Source organism: Vicugna pacos, chromosome 4, assembly GCF_048564905.1.
Source record: "Vicugna pacos chromosome 4, VicPac4, whole genome shotgun sequence".
NCBI lineage: Eukaryota > Metazoa > Chordata > Mammalia > Artiodactyla > Camelidae > Vicugna > Vicugna pacos.
The window spans coordinates 73,403,926-73,422,104 of NC_132990.1; the positions used below are offsets into that span (position 1 = coordinate 73,403,926).

At 46.8% G+C, this 18,179-nt stretch overlaps 1 protein-coding gene across 14 annotated transcripts in view; it reads left to right on the forward strand.

The window, feature by feature from the left end:
* The window catches only part of ODF2 (outer dense fiber of sperm tails 2), a 33,230-nt gene that overhangs the window by 12,773 nt on the left and 2,278 nt on the right, over positions 1 to 18,179 (forward strand). For 13 of the 14 annotated variants that reach the window (XM_072960211.1, XM_015240289.3, XM_072960221.1 and 10 more), the window contains 12 exons: positions 5,913 to 5,984; positions 7,168 to 7,239; positions 7,363 to 7,479; positions 8,113 to 8,298; positions 8,791 to 8,900; positions 10,549 to 10,684; positions 12,888 to 12,998; positions 13,161 to 13,265; positions 14,323 to 14,481; positions 15,824 to 15,924; positions 17,420 to 17,582; positions 18,008 to 18,133. In XM_072960211.1, coding sequence (XP_072816312.1) covers positions 5,913 to 5,984; positions 7,168 to 7,239; positions 7,363 to 7,479; positions 8,113 to 8,298; positions 8,791 to 8,900; positions 10,549 to 10,684; positions 12,888 to 12,998; positions 13,161 to 13,265; positions 14,323 to 14,481; positions 15,824 to 15,924; positions 17,420 to 17,582; positions 18,008 to 18,133 — 1,458 coding nt within the window. Of the gene's footprint in view, positions 1 to 5,912; positions 5,985 to 7,167; positions 7,240 to 7,362; positions 7,480 to 8,112; positions 8,299 to 8,790; positions 8,901 to 10,548; positions 10,685 to 12,887; positions 12,999 to 13,160; positions 13,266 to 14,322; positions 14,651 to 15,823; positions 15,925 to 17,419; positions 17,583 to 18,007; positions 18,134 to 18,179 lie in introns of those variants that run through there. The other variant, XM_072960220.1, reaches the window with a different exon arrangement.

Sequence of the window (18,179 nt, forward strand, 5' to 3'; positions counted from 1 at the left end):
TCCTGGTATACTTCAGAGTTTCTCGAATATATTCCTATGAACTTTACTACTTATGTTAGTGGATAGAGGGATCCCCAAATTGGAAAACCCACCAAATGAGTGGGCAAGACTCCCTCCTCAAAACGTGTGGGTCCTTGCTCGAAATTGAGAAAGAATTCGAGAGAGAGGGACAAAGTGGAAAAAAGAATTGCCTTACTGCTCAGAGAAAGAAGGAAAAAGAAAACACCCCAGAGGGCAGCCATCAGCCAGGTAGCCAGTCGAGACAGCTCCAGCCCCCGATCAGGCCTTGAGGTCTTTTATTGGCAGGCTCTGCCAATGTTATCCTCATTCCAGTGGTGCCAGTGTCTTCTACTGTTGGCTCTTTGCTCCCATGGAGCTCAGCCCTAAAACAGAAACTTTGAGGGGAGAAAGAGAACAAAGAAAAAGAGATCCTTGGAATTAAATGCAGCAGTTTTGGGATATAAATCATCCTGTTGTAGGACTATGTCCTTGTAATTAAGGAGCCGGCTGTGGGATGAGCAAAATGCCCTGCCTTTCATCAGCCTGGCACTTTCTTCCCCTTGTTGGAAGCCAGTCAGGGTCAGTAAGCCTGTCTGATCACCTCTCTCAGTTCCCCACTGAGAGACTTCATACTTGAGAATCTTCTTGGGGAAATGGATGGAGGTCTCTATCTTCTGTAGCTTCTTCCTTCTGTACAGGGGTGTAGGCCTGCCTACCAGAGTAGAAGTCTCTTTCTCTCTTGCCTAAATCTAGGTAGTCTGACCCAGGGATAGGCTTCTAGCCTGTGCAGCAGAATACTCTTATTTTGAAATTGCTGGAGACGTTTGAAATAAAGCACTTAAATTAAGAATGGTCCAAAAAGCAAGGCTAACAGGATAATTGTGGCAGGGCCTAAGAAGGGCAATAGCCAAAGCAAGACACTGGGCATTTGCCATCGAGTTCTTCACCCTGGTTTTTGATGCTTTCTGCCTGCTCTCACACCTCGGATCTCTCCTTGTATCTGACCTGATTGGTTGTAACAGAAGCAGCGTTCTTCCCTTAGGCAGGCATAGGTTGGTTTGCAGTGAGGAGAGCTAAGGAGTCCTTGCAGCCACAAGGTTGCAGCTGTTTTGATAGTAGCTCAAGGTATCCTAGAGTTGGATACAGTTCAGAAAATGTATGTTCTCAGCTAGACTGAAGCTTGTCTGAATTCACATCTATAAGGGCCACCTAGTTTTACCTTAGATGTCTGAACTACACTTACTCTATTCTGACTTTCAAATGTATTTTCTCTCCTTAATGGCCAAAGCAGATGTCATCACTAATGATTTTAGTGCTTTTCTAGATATAAGGAGAAGCAAGAATTTGGGCTCATAAAATCGTCTCCTGAAAATATCTAACTACTGAAGGCCTGATCTGGTAGTTAATTCCCAGAGCACCAAATGCCTCATTCCTGCTCTTCACCTTGAATTCCTTTCAGAGTGTGCTGCAAGTTAGCAACTGAACCCTTGTAGAGGCAAATGGCAAGTGCCGATTTTTAATTGGCAGGATCCTTCACGATCATAAATTCGACCATGGTTTAGGAGGCATTTCATGACCATTTCATCCCATGGTACTGGGAATGCTCGTTCCCAGGTCAGGCGAAGATTTTGTTGATAGGCCACTCCATGTGCTGTTATGGATGATGCCTTACTTATACAGTTACAAAAAGTATCCGGGCCACCTGTCTTATTAGTCTGTTGTGGTCCAGGAAAATAGTCCCTCTTATATCTTCACATTTCTAGAGTCACACTAGCATAATCATATATCTCATATAGAACTGTATGTCTGGTTAACTGCTTCAGGTTGCCTAGTTATTTTATCAGAGGCTCAGTCACATATTTGATAATGTGAGAAATAGCAATCTTGTAAAACAAGCAATATGCAAGTAAAATAACTAGCAGTATAGTAAGGCCATAAGTAAAATTTGAGATCTTTCATTAGGTGCAGCTCAGTATATTCCCAGGTCGTCTGACTTAGTCTGTTTTGTACCAATCTTAATCGTTAAGGGAAATGACATACTGGCATTGTCCGTAAGGCGCCCAGCCCAATTTTCTAATGTTATTAGCCTACTTATCCTTAGTATTGTCTGATTGCTCCCAATATAAGGGAGCCTTTAAATTTAAATAACCATAACCTGGTGTTATTTATTTATTTAATCTTTATCTAATAATCTTAATTATTTAATCTATCCCATAATTGTGGGAGTCTATATTCTTTGGCTGAAGTTGTGTTTATTGGTCTGATTGAGCTTGAGTCACTTTACAAGAAAATTCATATTTATATTCAGGATCAGAGCAGATATTATTAATTGGCCAGGTGAGGGGATCCCACCTAGTAATATCAATAGTGGCCTGAACAGAACTATAATTTCTTTCTTTTAGAGTAAATTTTTTAAGGGCCATCTAATTAGAGCCTTGGAGTGGAGAAATCCATCAAAGTAACCCAGAAGTACTGGATATAGGTAATTGACCATAAACCTAACAACTGGATTAACTTTGCATAAGAATGTGAGATACATTTAGTTCATAAGCAAAGGTGTGAGCAATTATCAAAGTAATTGGTATACAGTCCTGGTCTGGTGTCTTGGGTCAGCTGTCTGCATCAGATGTAGTCTTCTTTTTATCCTGGTCTGGGAGCTTCTCCTCTGCTCGAGCATCGTTTCAAGGTGACTTCGAGGTCAGCAATCCTCTCTGTAGGCCAGTCCAGTGTAGACACCCTTTGTAATCTAAGAGTCAATTTCCTTCAGTTTCATTGTGCATGAGCTAGTCAAGAATACCTGATAAGGGTCCTACCATCTAGCTTGGAAAGAGTCCTTAAATTGTCTGTTCCAGTGTGTATAATCTCATGATTGTAGGCCATTGGGCATCTGATCTTCATCCAAAAATAGATTACTAAGCTTCAGGAACAAACTTAGAGTGTCCTTTTAATAACTCAATTAAACTTTGCAATAGTGTAACATAACAGCAAGGGACTATCTGGGAAGTGAGTCTCAGTAAGTACAGGCCTCAATTAACAAAACTAGAATTTAATATCCATTGAAACATAATCTTTTTATTTCTATAATTACCTTTATTTTATCAAATATAGTCCAATCAAGATTGATTTGTATGCAGATTAAGTCTGATTAATTGATCATATAGGCTCTTTTAAATTGGCTGTACTGGAACTTTTCATAAGGAGCCTTAGAGTGAAATTTTAAAAGGCCTCCCAGGGTCAGGAAAGCCACATCAAGGGCTTATCATAGATTTAGCCTTACAGATTGAGGTGAATTTTCCCTTTTATGGGGTCCCCAAAATACCTTGAGATTTTTGCATTTGTTAGAAGGTAGCCTTCCTAATTTGCCTGATAAAGCCACTGAGAATCTAAGAGTTTTTAATTTCTAGAGGGATCAGGTACAGAGAAAAGATGAATGTTTCAATTTTGCTTAAAAGGTATAACGTACTAAATTGCTGTAAGTCATAATTAGCTTAAGGGGGAAAGTTTCCTTATATCTTGGAAAAACACAGATTAAAAGCTAGTAATATTTCAGACAAAACCAAAAAATTATAACGTGTATTAGTTTACTTAATCGCATGTAATTAATTCTCTGTTAACAGTTTCATGAAACCATCAGGTTTTCCATTAGAATTTTATTTTAATTTCTTACACAGTTCAGCGTAATGGTCTGAAAGTTACCAGAAAACTTGTAAGTGTCAACAAATCCTTGCTATGAATTTGTTTTTTTTGATGAGGCATTTTGCAAAGGCATCAGAGTAAAACCATAACTCTATGAATGACAAAAGACTTAAGGCACAGTTAAAAACCTGATTAACAATGTAACTGACAAGAAACTTGGTTGCTGCTGTGACATACAACATTTTAAGACAATAACTAGAATTATGACTAATAGTATTTTATCAAGACATACCAGGTCTTTAGGAATTCCATACAACTTTTTAGAGTGTCTATATTAATAACATTTTTCCATACAATATGACCTAAGAAGATTTATTATATATTTGACAATACTTCCCATGTAATTAACATACTCAATGAACCTAATTAGTTTAAAACTCTCTTTGGGATGCTTCAGGGGCCCTTTAAAGCATCCCAAAAGTTAGCTGGAGGTCAAAAGAACTTCAATTAAAATTTGATATTTGGGAAGCTTGTCAAAAAGTTTCAAAACATTTGGTCAGATAAGATTATAGGTCACTGTGAAACAATACTTATTTCCCAAACCAAAATAAGAATAAAAGATTTTAAAGGCAAACGTAGATCACCCATGAGGCAAAGAAACTTTATAATCTGTTACCAAAAGCAGATTAACATTTCAAGAAAACTTTGTCCTCTTAACAGAGAGAGAGAAAACTTAAATCCAGTCTTGTATCAGCTCACTTTTTTTTTTTTTTTGGTGGGAGGGAGGTAATTAGGTTTATTTATTTATTTTTGAAGGAGGTACTGGGGATTGAACCCAGGACCTTATGCACACTAAGCATTACCACTTGAGCTGTACCCTGCCCCCAAATTAATTTAGTATGACTCTAAATTTCAAGTTACCATTTGTAAGCACTTACCTCTGAGTCCCCTGGAGGGTCAGAGGGCATGGCCTGTCAGACAGAGTAGCTTCAGACTTTGGGTCCCTGGCCTAGGCTTTTGTCCTGTGTTCATCTCCTCTTGTTGCTGGAGAAACCACAATGCTGTCTTCTTTTAGTTCCTAGGTCCCTAGGAAACTTTGGGACCAGGGAGCCCTTTTCTCTTGGCCTATGAAGGGGACCTGTGGGATTAAAAGGGAAAGGAGGGGGTGAGCCTCCTTCTAGGGACACTTTGTCCAGGGCCCCGGGAAGAAGAACAGAAATGGCTCACAAAGACACAGCCCTGTGTGAAAGTGGCAAGGGTGTGACAGGCAATCCAGGCGAGAGGAAACTCAAATGGCTAATAAACATATGAGTAATTAGAGAAATGCAAATTAAAACAGCAGGAGTCATTCTGGCAAAGACTGGCAACAGGCAGAGGTTGGTCTGCCCCGTGTGCTCATGTCCTCCTTGTGGCCCTGTGAGTCGGTGCGGGCATTTTGCAGGGCATTTCAGCTGCCACAGATCACAAACCTTCCGTCCAGCCATTCTTCCTCTTAATATCAACCCTAGAGAGACACTTAATGCATGCCCAGCAATGTCCATTGCTGCAGTGTTTACAGCTGCAAGACCTGGGAACAGCCTTAATGCCCACAGGTTATGGGGAGAGGTTGAAAATGCAGTGACATTTTAGAGACAGAAAGCGGATGACTTGTTGCGGGTGGCTGTAGGGAGGCGCAAACGGAGACTGGGACTCCTTGACAGGTGCAGGGTTTCCTTTTACAGCGATGAAAAAATTCTGGAACTAGATAGTAGGGATGGATAATAGGCAAATGTACCATATGCCACTGAATTTTACACTGATAAATGGTTAAAATGGCAAGGCTTATGTTATAAATATTTTACCACAATTTAAAAAAAATGTAATATACCAAAAAACATTGAATTGTACATTTTATCAGAATTTATATCTCAGTAAAGCTGTTTAGAAAAATCCAGTTATAGCACAAAAATACAGTATGATATCATTTTAGTAAAATTATGCATTAATCCCTTCCCACCCCTCATCCCACAAAAGATCCTTCTCTAGGTGTAGCTGTGTGTACAGGCATAGAGTAAGGGTGGGCAGGACAGTCACCAAACTCCTAACAGTAGGATGGGGTTTGGAGGTTGGGAGTAAGGGAGGCTTTAGCTTTACTGGTGTTTAAAATTTATAATGATAATGTCACTTGTCACTTCTATAGTTAGAAATACAACTTTTGGAAAAGGAACAGGATCTAGAGGATGTACACATCTCAGTTTATTGCTTAATGAGTTGGCTCTCCCTGCCTTCTCTTGAAGGATTCTGAAAAGCTGATGGAGCAACAAGGAGCACTACTGAAACGGCTGGCGGAGGCGGACTCTGAAAAAGCGGTAACACACAGCGCCCCGTGCCTGCTCCATGGGGTTCTAGGTGACAGCACAGAGGTGCTGAGTGGCGGTGGGAGGGCCTGAGCTCTGGAACTCTGACATCTCTTTGAATCTTAGTTTCATGATCTGTAAAATCATGAAACAGATGTCCCCTGTCCCTCCTGTTCTGCTGGGCTTGTCTAGCTGATCATTTGAGAGCCTGAACCACCAAGCTGGACACCAACCTGAGGGATGGTGAAGATGATGATAGATTTATATATCATCAGAGTCTTTTACCTGAATTTCCTTATTTGTTTTATGCTGCAACAATTCCAGTTCTCCCCAGGAATCTCTCCCAAGGCAGCATGTTCCAAAGTCTGTTCCATGGAACCTGAAGTTCCTTAAGATGTTAATGGGTGCAAGAAACAAAAGGAGGACCAGAAATTGACACAACATTGTAAACTGACTATACGTCAATAAAAATATACATATACAAAAAGATTTTTTTTAAGTAGAAAGAAACAAAAGGAGGGATTGTCCTATGGCCAAATAAATTTGAGAAACTATTGCCCAACCTGAACAAGTTCAGCAGACCTGTTGGAGCTTTTGATGTGTTAATGCCTGAGTCTGAGAGAGAGAGAGAGAGAGAGAGAGGAGAGAAACAGAGACCATGGTTCCCAAGGTTTGACAAGGTTGTGCCTGGCCGAACATCACCGTGGGAAATTCAGCAGTCATGGTGATAATGCCTAAATCCGCATTCCCAGCTTGAGAGCTTTGTCAAATTATGATACATCATCAAATTGAAACAGTAAGATGCTGTTTCAAGAGCTGTAGAAAATTTAATCACACTGTGGTAAACGTGGGATTATAGGTTATAGAACAAAATATGTATGTGACTTTGTAACGTGTGTTAACAGTGGTTTTCTCTGCGTGGAGGATTATGGGGATTTCTTAGCATTCTGTGTGTGTGTGTGTGTGTATGTGTGTGTGTTTCAGTGTTTCACATAATTAACATGACTTTATTTTAAATTATTTTTAAAAGCTGTGATACAGATGTTAGGTGCTTCCTGCCAGGGTCTCTGTGACAAGGGCCGATGTACTTGGGGCTTGAGCCCCGGTGGCCAGGCACTCACGGGAGTGTTTGTCCTCCCTGGCCTGGACCTCCTCGCCCTTCCAGGGAGCTCATGGCGGTGTGTGTTCTCTCCAGCGCCTGCTATTACTGCTGCAAGACAAGGACAAGGAGGTGGAAGAGCTCCTCCAGGAAATACAATGTGAGAAGGTACCATCCCTGACAGTTGCTTCTCCTTATGAGCCAATAGAGTTTCGTGGGAAGAATGCGCTCTGGAATTTTGGAGAGCTGGGTTCAAATTCTAGCTCTCTCACTTTCTCCATCTCTCCAAAGGCTCAAGCGAAGACAGCATCTGAGCTTTCAAAGTCCATGGAATCCATGCGTGGCCATTTGCAGGCGCAGCTTCGGTGCAAAGAGGCAGAGAACAGTCGCCTGTGCATGCAGATCAAGGTACCTGCTGGTCCCGCAGGTGGGGAAGGGAGGGGGCGGGGCCTAGTAGTCCAAGGGCAGGTTTTGCCCCAAAGCTTTATGGGGCCGCTGCTGCCAAAGCACTCGTGCCTCAGAGTCTCTGGGCCAGTGCAAAGGGCAGTGGGTCCTGGGGGTCTTGGGTGCCCTTCCCAGCAGTGACCAGTTGGCTGCTGTGCCCCTGAGCCCATCACTTAATCCCTTAGGTCTTCAGTTCTCCTGACTACCATGGGGAGGGGGGAGCTCGGATGCAGCATGTAAGCCAGGGACTTCTGAGGTCATAGCTCTGTTGAGCAACTAAGGAATATCTGTGACCACCATGCTGGGAGTTCAAGGAAGGATTCCAGAAGAGTTCTGTCATAACACTAAGAGCCTATAGGTTCAGTAATCAGAGAGGTGCTATGGGGACCTGGAAGGGCCCTCAGCTCTGGGTGCACTGGGGGAGCCCTAAGCCCCCACACAGTTAACCTGTTTTCTCTCTCTCTCATTCCTTCTTTTTGCTGGCCCCCTTTTCCCCTCTCCCCTCCCCTCTCCTGTCCGCTCGGCCTTCCCCTGGCCCTCCTTTTCTCCCTCACCCTTGTCCCTTCCTCCACCTGCTCCCCGGCCGTCCTCGCCCAGAACCTGGAGCGCAGTGGAAACCAGCACAAGGCGGAAGTGGAGGCCATCATGGAGCAGCTGAAGGAACTGAAGCAGAAGGGAGAACGGGACAAAGAGTCGTTGAAGAAGGCCATCCGAGCCCAGAAGGAACGAGCGGAGAAGAGTGAGGAATATGCGGAACAGCTGCACGTACAACTTGCCGACAAGGTAGCAGGAGGGCTGGCAGTGGAGGCGGGGCGGTTGGTAGGTGGGCAGTGGATAGGTGGTCTGGGTGGGTGGAGGTGAAAGCTGAGCAGAGGTGGCCGGGCAAATGGAGGGAAAGACGGCAGTGGAAAGGGTGAGTGAGCTGTAGGACGGATGGCTGGATGGAGGAGAGGTGGGGGTGGTAAATGGTAAAAGGATAGTGACAGGGGTGGGCGGCCGGCTGGAGATGGTTGGAAGGCTTGGGGGACAATCCAACCGCATCGATATTGTGGGAGGGTCAATGGTTAAGGAAAGGTTTGCAGTCCGGGTGCATGTGATGCTGGAAGTTGAAAAGCAACATCTGGGCTCCCACTTCACTCCCGGTGCATCTAGAAAGGAACGCAGGAATGCAGTTTAAGTTACCAGGGCGAGGGGTGCCGGGGTGACCCAGCCCCCAGCTCCCTGGGCCTCAGCGCTGGCATCAGGCTGACGCACCCTGTTGTCTCTTGTTCCCAGGATCTTTATGTCGCTGAAGCTTTATCTACTCTGGAATCATGGAGGAGCCGCTACAACCAAGTTGTGAAAGACAAGGGGGACCTTGAGCTGGAAATTATTGTCCTGAACGAGTACGTCTGTGTTAGAAGAGGGCGTGTGGGCCGACTGGGGAAGGGGGTGTCACTCACATTGCTGCCATTTGGTCTCCTCTGGTCAGGGCTGCATTGGACTGAGCTTGGGCGGCCCTGACATGGGCTTTCTGATTAGACCCGGGTCCTGGCTCCAGCCACCAGCCTAGGGGCCTACCCTCCTGGCAGGCTCTGTGCAGGGTCCAGGCTTCTCTGCTCACACCTGGGCCTGACTCTAGCATCTGGGCCTCAGCTGGGCCCCAGCCTGCCCAGCATGGGAAATGGGAACAGGGATACTGAGATCCCCATTCCTGTTCTTAGAGGATGTGGCAGCTGGTGGTCCCTGTGTCTTCTCTCAGTTGTTTTCCCACCAGTCAGTAGGTCAGAAGTATGGCCTGGGAGCAGGGGGCAAAAGTGGCCTCCAGTTGTAGGTGGCTGAACTTACATCCTTCTTGCCACTGGTGAACTGTCAACAGTGACCATTTGGACATTCTCAGTGTCAGCTATATTCATGTGTTCATTCATTTTGAATAAATTTAAACATATTTATTGAGCACCTGTGGCTCTACGTTGGCCTTGACGGTTACAGCAGTAAAAAGAAAAAATGCTTCCCCTGCATCCATGGGGTTAACCCTGAATTCTAGTGGAAGAGACAGAGCTGCAGAGACCTGGACTCCCTGGGCTAAGGACAGGTTGCAGAAGAGCTAACTTAGCCTCCAGGTCAGGAAAGTCTTGCCTGAGGAATGTCTTTTGCTGTTTTCACCTCAGTTGGCAAACATTCTGAGAACTTGCTATATGCTGGGCCCTGTACCTGGCGCTACCCTCAGGGGGTTCTCTGTCTTGTGGAGAAAATGGATAATTAAGGTAGAAGGATATGTGGTACAGATGAGAGGGATCCAGGAAGTCATGGCCTGAGGAGGGATATCTGAATTGGGTTTTTTAAGGTGAATAGGAGTTTGCCGGCAAAACAGTATGATATATTTGCTTGGGCCTGGTGAGTGCTCAGTAAATATATGCTGAGCGGTGGACTGTAACTTATCAATATTGAGAGCACTTACTGTGCACAGGACCTGTGGTGGATCTGCAGTCAAGACCCCAATGCTTCTCTGAGGCCGCAGTCTCTGTTCTTGGATTATAGACCTGCCGAGGGCCTGAGGGTGGGGAAGAGAGCGAGGGCAGGGGAGGCATTTGTCTCCCTTGGGGCAGATGGAACCCCAGTGTGGTATGTGTCTGAGGGAGATGGATGCCTGGGGCATCCCTGACCACAGAGCCTGGGAGTTCTGTCCTCACTGCAATTCCTGATGGGCTGAGACACCCAGGGCGTGCAATGGGGAGCTGGCAAGGGACTGCGTCTCTGGTCCTTGTCTTCAGGGAGTGTCTCAGCCTCGTGGGAGGATCAGAACAGAGAAGCCTTCTTGGAAGGGGTGGTACAGGAGACAAATTTTAAAGGCTGTTAGACAAAGTGGGACACCTGGGAATGCCCCAAGTGGCCATGGCAGAACAGCTGCTTCTCAGGGTGGAGACGGGGAGCAGGCAGGGTGCCTGCAGGAGGGGCATGACCTGGGTAAGGACCCATGGCCCCAGTGCAAAGACCCAGGCTACCCACGATCTGTGTAAGTGATGCTGTCTGCTTCATTTTGTGACTTTCCAGCCGGGTGACAGATCTTGTAAACCAACAACAAACCTTGGAGGAGAAGATGCGGGAAGACCGGGACAGCCTGGTGGAGAGACTACACCGGCAGACTGCCGAGTATTCTGCATTTAAACTGGAGAATGAGAGGCTGAAGGTCTGTCGTGAGGGCCAGGACCGGGCGGTTGGGTGGAGCAGTGAGGTTGACAGCTGGGCACTCTGGCCTGGGCCCCAGAAATGACCACAAGTTCTTCAGAGGGCCTGACAGCAACAACGTGATTATGAAGGGGTGCTCTGGAGTTAAAAAGACCCAGATTCAAGTCCTGACTCTGCTTCTTAAAGCTGCAGGGCCTGAACAAGGTGTCTCCTCCTTTGTTGCTGCCGTTTCCTTAGTGGGAGGAAATGAGGTCCTTGTAAGAATGTGGTAATAATGCATGTGAAATGCTTCACGTGACACTCAGCCTGTGCACATGAGATAGGCCTGACTTTGAGTTTAACATTGACTCTCCTGGGGCATCCTAGGCCCCTTCTATTACATTCATTAATTCTCACTTTAGTCTCCCAATAATGCAATTATCATCTCTACTTTATAGAATAAGGACACTGAGACTTGGAGGGAAGTGAAGTTGCTTGCCAAGATTTGGCCCTTGGGAGTTGGGATTTGAGCCTGAGTCCGACACTGGGGCTGTAATCACTAGCTCTTAACCACTTGCTTCGCACCCTCCCAACATGCCAGGGGCATGAGGCCCCCAAACAGAGGTTGACATAACAGAGCCAGGGTTGATCTTGGTTTTTAACTGATCTGGGTAGTAACATCTAGGTTTGTTGTTGTTGTTGTTTTTAAATTGATTTTAGTTTGTTTAAGTAAGATTGATTTTAAGGAAGTGTACCACAGAAATGTTCACAAATGAACATGCTTTGTCCATCAATCACCCTGATTAAACCTCAGTAGCCCCATGACCTCGCCTAGTTGCAAATGCTCCCCCACCAAGGGGACCATTATCCTGACTTCTGACGCCACAGATTAGTTTGCTTGGTTTTGAACTTTGTGCCTGGCTTTTATGGTTTTACTCCATATTATGTTTATGAAAGTTATCCATGTCGTGTGTGGCAGTTTATCATTACAAACTGTATGAATATACCCCAAAGTGTTTATCCATCTTACTGTTGATGGACATTTGGGTTGTAGAACATCTTTGTACCTCTTTTGGTGCACACGTATCTGGTGTATTTTTTTACAAGTTCTATATCTTGAAGTAGAAATGCCAGGTCACCGGGTGGTATACATAAATTCAGCTTTGGCAGGTGTCACCAAACAGTAAAGTAGTTGTACAGATTTCCACTTCCATCCAGGGCTATGTGAGAGATCTGCTCCATATCTCCTTACCAACACTTGGTATTGTCCGTCTTTTTAATTTTAGCCACTCTGGCGGGAGCGTGGTAGTGTCTCATTTGTCGTAGTCCAGTTGTTGGATAAATGAAAGACAGTCCCCGCCTCTGACAGTTAGCTGGGGGATTGGCTGCAGTATGGAATATCTGTGTGGTGAAATACATTGTGGTTATTGAAAATGATGTTTGTGGAAGTGTATTTTCCTAGATATTATAAAGGTAAAACATGCTTATAGTAAAAGTTGAAAACGTTACAGAAATGTAAACAGAAGTGAAGGTTTCTATTAACCTTAGGTGCGTATTTTTCCAGTTTCTTCCCCTGATATCAACATATATGTTCAAACATATGCACATCCATGCATCCATCCATTATTCCACAGCTAGCTTTTTTCATTCAGCCACATTTCATGTATATCTTTTTAGGTCTATTTTTCTTTTTTTGGCTATATCTCTTTCTGTTAAGTCATTGTGTTCTATTTTATTGAGGTACCATGATTTATTTTGTCCCATCTGCTAAAGTGAGCATTTGGGTTGGAGGAGAACATTTAGTGATGGGAGAAGTAGTTCACAACATACTTGTTAATTGAAAAAGTACATTGCAAAGCAGTAAGTACAATATAATCCCATTCCTGTTGGAAAAACTGCCTACACAGCTATCCACGGAGAGGCGTATACTAGGGCATCATGCATCAGGATTCATTTTTCTTGGCTTTATCTCCATTTTCTTTAACGATTAGATATTGCTTTTGTAATAAGAACAAAACCCCACAGGAATCTCTTATGTGCATCTACATTCACTTGGGTTGGTAACATCAGGAGTCTTGCCTTGGTGCCTCTCTGAGGAAAACTGCTGGCGTGGGTTTGAGTAGGTGGGGCTTCCCTTTGCTGGCCCCTTGGAGTAGGAGCTGGAGTTGGGGTGGCCACCTGCTCCAGACCCTTCCTGCTGGTTACCCATGAGCTGCCCCTTCCAGGCTAGCTTCACCCCCATGGAGGACAAACTCAACCAGGCGCACATCGAAGTTCAGCAGCTGAAGGCATCGGTTAAGAACTATGAGGGGATGATTGACAACTATAAGAGTCAGGTAGGCCTCTCAGGTGCCATGGCCCTGCCAGGGCAGCGCCTCCCTGTGGGCTGGGAGATTAACCACAGTCCCCCCCTCCCCCGGGAAGGGTTAGGTGAGGAAGATGTTTTTCTCCAAAACTTGGCTCTGCCCAAGATGGCCCGATGCTTTGTTGGTCCCTAGGTGATGAAGACCAGATTGGAGGCTGATGAAGTGGCTGCCCAGCTGGAGCGCTGTGACAAAGAGAACAAGATCCTTAAAGATGAGATGAACAAAGAGATTGAAGCGGTACTGCCCCCCTGCCTCGTCTCCTTTCCCTGCCCAGTTCTGTGTCTGTCATTCTGTCCCTCTTGTTTGTCATGGACCCTCTGTGATGTGGACAACAAAGATTCATGAATTTTCTTACCGCTGGGCCCATCCACTCTACTGTATATGCACCCTCTCCTTCCTTATTGCATCTCTTCTCTCTCTCGTGCTTCCTCTTTCTCTTTCTCCTCCTGGTTTCCTCCCTTCTTCATTTTCCTTTTTTAAAAAAAAAAAACACTCTCCCCTGCTTGGAGCATCCAAATGGATTCAGATCCACAGATCTGTCAGATCTGAGGTGTGCCTATTTCATTCTATGTGGTGTCTTTATTTTGTGCCAGCCAAAAAATATGCCTCCTGTCCCCTTCCCCAAGAGCCTTATTCTTCTAGAGATGGCTTTGCTCACTAGAAGCAAAGGGATCCTCTTAATAGTGACCTTGGAGATGGACTGAGTCCAGGCTCACTCATTAACCTGTTGCACAGCCTTGGGCAACTCACTGCCCCACTCTAGTCCTCAGGCTCCTTGTTAATACGAGGAAGGACTAAGACCAGATAGCTGATTGCTTTTCCTCTGACCTCGAGCATTGTGATGGCCTTCCAATGGGCTCTGGAGTTAGACTAGACTTGAATCCTGGCTCTAGCAGTTTCTAGCTGAGGGACCTTGGGCCCATGATCCTTTGATCCTTAGTGTCCTTATATGGGGACAACAGCACCTATTTTATAGGTTGTTACATGAATTCAGTGAGTTATTCAGAGAGCCCATAGCACAATGCTTGGGTCCTGCTGTTTGCTATGTGGTTGCCACTGTTATTCAATGACTAAAGGAGCAGCAGGCTCAAGTGGCAAGTCAGGGCCAAGTGCATCCCCAAGAGAACAGCTAGACACCCTCAGTGGCCTGCAGGGAGGCCACACTTCTGCCCGAGGATCTTGTTTGATTGTCTTCTGGGGACCCAGCATAGCCCTGCCCTAACTCCAAAGGACTCTGCCTGGCCCTCCAGCAGCCAGGCCTGTCCCAGCTGTGGACTCCTCTCTCCCACCCCAGGCACGGAGGCAGTTCCAGTCCCAGCTGGCTGACCTGCAGCAGCTGCCTGACATCCTCAAGATCACGGAGGCTAAGTTGGCAGAGTGCCAAGACCAGCTGCAGGGCTATGAGAGAAAGAACATTGACCTCACAGCCATCATATCAGACCTGCGCAGCCGGGTAAGGGACTGGCAGAAAGGGTCCCACGAACTGGCCCGAGCAGGGGCCCGCTTACCAAGATGAGCTGCACGCCCCCCCAAGGGAGGACCACTTCCTTTTCCTTGGCTGCCGCTTTCTGAAAGGAGTGAGCTATCATCAGTGCTGTGAAATAAAAGTCTGGTGTGCCAAATGCCTTGTGTTTGCACAAAGTGATTGTAGTCATAGGAGCCGCCACTCGCTTGTAGCTCCCGGGCCCTCCTGACCTCGCCCCTCCCCGAGAGCTCCATGTCTCCGCCGGCCTCTGCCCTTCACGCTCCGCTGCTGTCCTCTGCCCTGCAGCCACAGACGGGAGACGCCAGCAGACACCAAGCCATACGCTTTCTTTTTCCATCTTTTTCTTGTTTTAGCTGCCTTTCCCTAGTCTTAACTGATCTGTTGCCTGAGCTTCTGTCCTGAAAAAGGGCTTCCTTTCTCCCAGAAGCCATCTGCCTCTGGGTTACTGGCACCAAGCCCACGGTGTCTAAGAAATTACATGCCTCTCATTTGCACTGTGACCTTGGGCAAGACCCTTCCCCTCTCTTGACCTGCTTCCCTGTAGTAACAATACAAGTAGTTACCTTTTTTGAGCACATGTTCTGTGCTCTAGCATTCTCTCAGTTCTCCCAGGAACTTTGTGAGGGGTCTCATTCTCCCCATTTTACAGAAAGCAGCCCAGGGCAGAGAGGGCGGGGAGTAATTTCCTGAGGTCACAGAGCTAATGTTTGTAAACAGGGCCTGGAACCCAGCCAGCTCTGTCTGGTTCCTGAGCCCATGTTCTCCGTACTCTGAAATCACATGCCCTCTCTTGAACCTAAGCATTCTCAGGGCCTTTCAGGCCCAGATATCTGAGGCTTCTGCAGAAAGCAACCTGGATAACTTCTCAAACTTGCCAGCCTGAAAGACTCAATAGATTTCCTGTGGCCTTGCCTGCACTCATCCCCAGTTAAGATGAATGAAATCGGCAGTCCCACCAACATCCTTGGTAAAGCTCCGTGGTGTGTCTCATGGGCCAGCTAGGCCTGCCGTCTGCTTCTGCCTTCTCATGTCTGCCCGGATCCCACTGAGTGACCTCTCCTGTTCAAGAGAGTCACTGTGGCTCTTCAGGATCGAAGCTGGCCTCTCTCGCTGTGGGGAAGCCATCAGTCCTGGGGGCTGGGCCTAACCTGTCCCTGCTCTCCTCTCTCCTCCAGGTTGTGCGTTGAGACTTGGATGCCTGCTGAGGGCAGTGTGCCTCTCTCCTGGGTGTGGATGACAGGTCCTAGGGTGAAGGGAGGGCTGTACTGGGAAGTTCTTCATAAACCAGTCTGTGTTCCTGTCATTTTAGATCGAACATCAGGGGGACAAGCTGGAGATGGCGAGAGAGAAACATCAAGCCTCCCAGAAGGAAAATAAACAGCTGAGTCTGAAGGTGGATGAACTGGAGAGGTTAGAGGCACTTGGTAGCATCTCTGTCCTCTTCCTAGGACCTGAGTCTTTCAGCCACTTAGCTGCTTTGAGCTTAGTGTGCCGAAGTGTTTGAGGGACTCAAGGCCCTGGAAGGTACTAGGCAGACCTCAGAGGAAAAGCTGCTTCCGTTGCAGTGGTAAGCATTGTGGGAGAGAGGAAGGTGGTCTCTGGCCAGCGTTGGATGCTCTGTAACAGTGTGATCGAGGTCAGACCACTCATGGGCACCACCTATCAGAAAGGCACACTTCATCCAAGCAAACCAGCAGAGCTAGGATGCTGCAATGGGGAGCGTTCCCCCAATTCTGCTCTTTGTTCCCGATCATCCCAAGACCTTTCTGATCTCTTATCTGTTACTTACGGAGACTGTTGGAGGCAGTCAGATGAAGAGTACACCTTTTGGAATCCAAAGCCCTGGCCTTGGGTCCCAAGTTGGCCATGTAACCTACATTGTGACCTTGAGCAAATCATTTCACCCTTTCGAACCTGTTTCCTCATCTTGAGAAAGGGATCAAGGTAGGGGTAACAATCCAGCTCATGGGGTTATTGTGAGTCTTCAGTGAGATAATCCTCAAAGGGTTTACGCACATTGCCTGGCAGTACAAAAATGTGCATTATAGGTTAGTATATATGAGTTGGTGTTATCCCAATTTTAGATATGAGGAAACTGAACTTGGGGGGAGGTTAAGTGACTTGCCCAAGGTCACACAGCTGGTACTTGGCAAAGCTTTGATTTAGACTTTCTTCCTCCAGAGCTTTTAGCATCTGTATATTTTGGGCTGGAGCCTTAGTTTCAGAGACGGGAGGCTGCAATTGGCCCAGGTGGCTCATGCAGCCTGCTGGCAGGGGCTTGAAGCAGGTGGTCTCCCCTGGGCTCCACCTCTGCTCTGCTGGCCTTGAAGATGCAGCTGGATTCAGCAGGACTTGCAGAGCTCCTTTAATTGGAAGGTGTTCTGGAATTGCAGTGGGGGACCACATGTGCACACAGAATGGTCGCTGCTGCCCCATGGTGATGTTGAGTGGTCCAGCTGAAGTCTCTGCTGAGGGAGGCAGCAGTGGACAGAAGAAGCTGTGTGGGCATGAGTTGTGGTGACAGACCTGCCAGTTGTGCTGACCTTGAGCCAATGGCTTCACCTCTCTGTGGCTCGGTTTCTTCACCTGTGAAGTGGGGAGAATGATGGAGCCCACCTTCCTGAGCTGCAGGTTGCCGTATTACATGTGATGACATGCGCATTTAGCACAGTGCACACGGTGCTCGCTTCTCCCACTCCTCATACAGTTCTCTGACCACCTGCTCCTGCTGACATTTCCTTGCTGCCTTGCTGATCAGCAGATTTCTTTGGTTTATTCCTGTTTTTCCTTGGAGAGCTCCTTGGTGTGATGAGAACCCCTGTCTGGGGTGCCTGGCAGCTCCCTGACCGTGTGGAACAGGACAGGTAGGGGGATGAGCAGGATCTAATTGAATGCTTTCACCTAGGAAACTGGAGGCGACCAGTGCCCAGAATATCGAGTTCCTACAGGTGATTGCCAAGAGGGAGGAGGCAATCCACCAGTCCCAGCTGCGACTGGAGGAGAAAACACGGGAATGTGGGTCCCTGGCGAGGCAGCTGGAGAGCGCCATTGAAGATGCCAAGCGGCAGGTCAGTTTTGAATTTATTACTAACTAGCTTTATATCTTTGGGCAAATTGCCCAGCCTCTCTGAGCCTATCTTCCCATCTGAAAAATGGGTACATCATAGTAGTACCTGCCTCATGAATCATAAGGATTAAATAAGCAATTATTACAAAGAATTACAATTGTTCTTTTAATTACTGCCTGCGTGGGCCTCAGACAGGTTTACCACATCCTAGGTGATGACTCATGGAGCATTGGCAAAGGGCAGATAAAGCTGCATTGTACAAGTTGTCCCCATGGTTAGCTCCCACCCTGAGGCTCCAGAGAACTTTCCACGGCGACATGCAAGTGTCATCTGCAAGACCAGTTAGTGGGAGCAGCCCAGCCTGCTCTTTACCGGGCGTTCCCCTTGTTGGGTAAGCCAGCCCCACCTCTGTCCCTTTTGGGCAGGTGGAACAAACCAAGGAGAATGCAGCCTCCAAGGAGCGAGCAGCCCAGAACAAAATCCTGGACCTTGAGACCCAGCTGAGCAGGACCAAAACTGAACTCAGCCAGCTTCGGCGGAGCCGGGATGATGTGAGTCGGGCTGGGGATAGGGAAGCAGACAAGAAGGGAGTGGGTG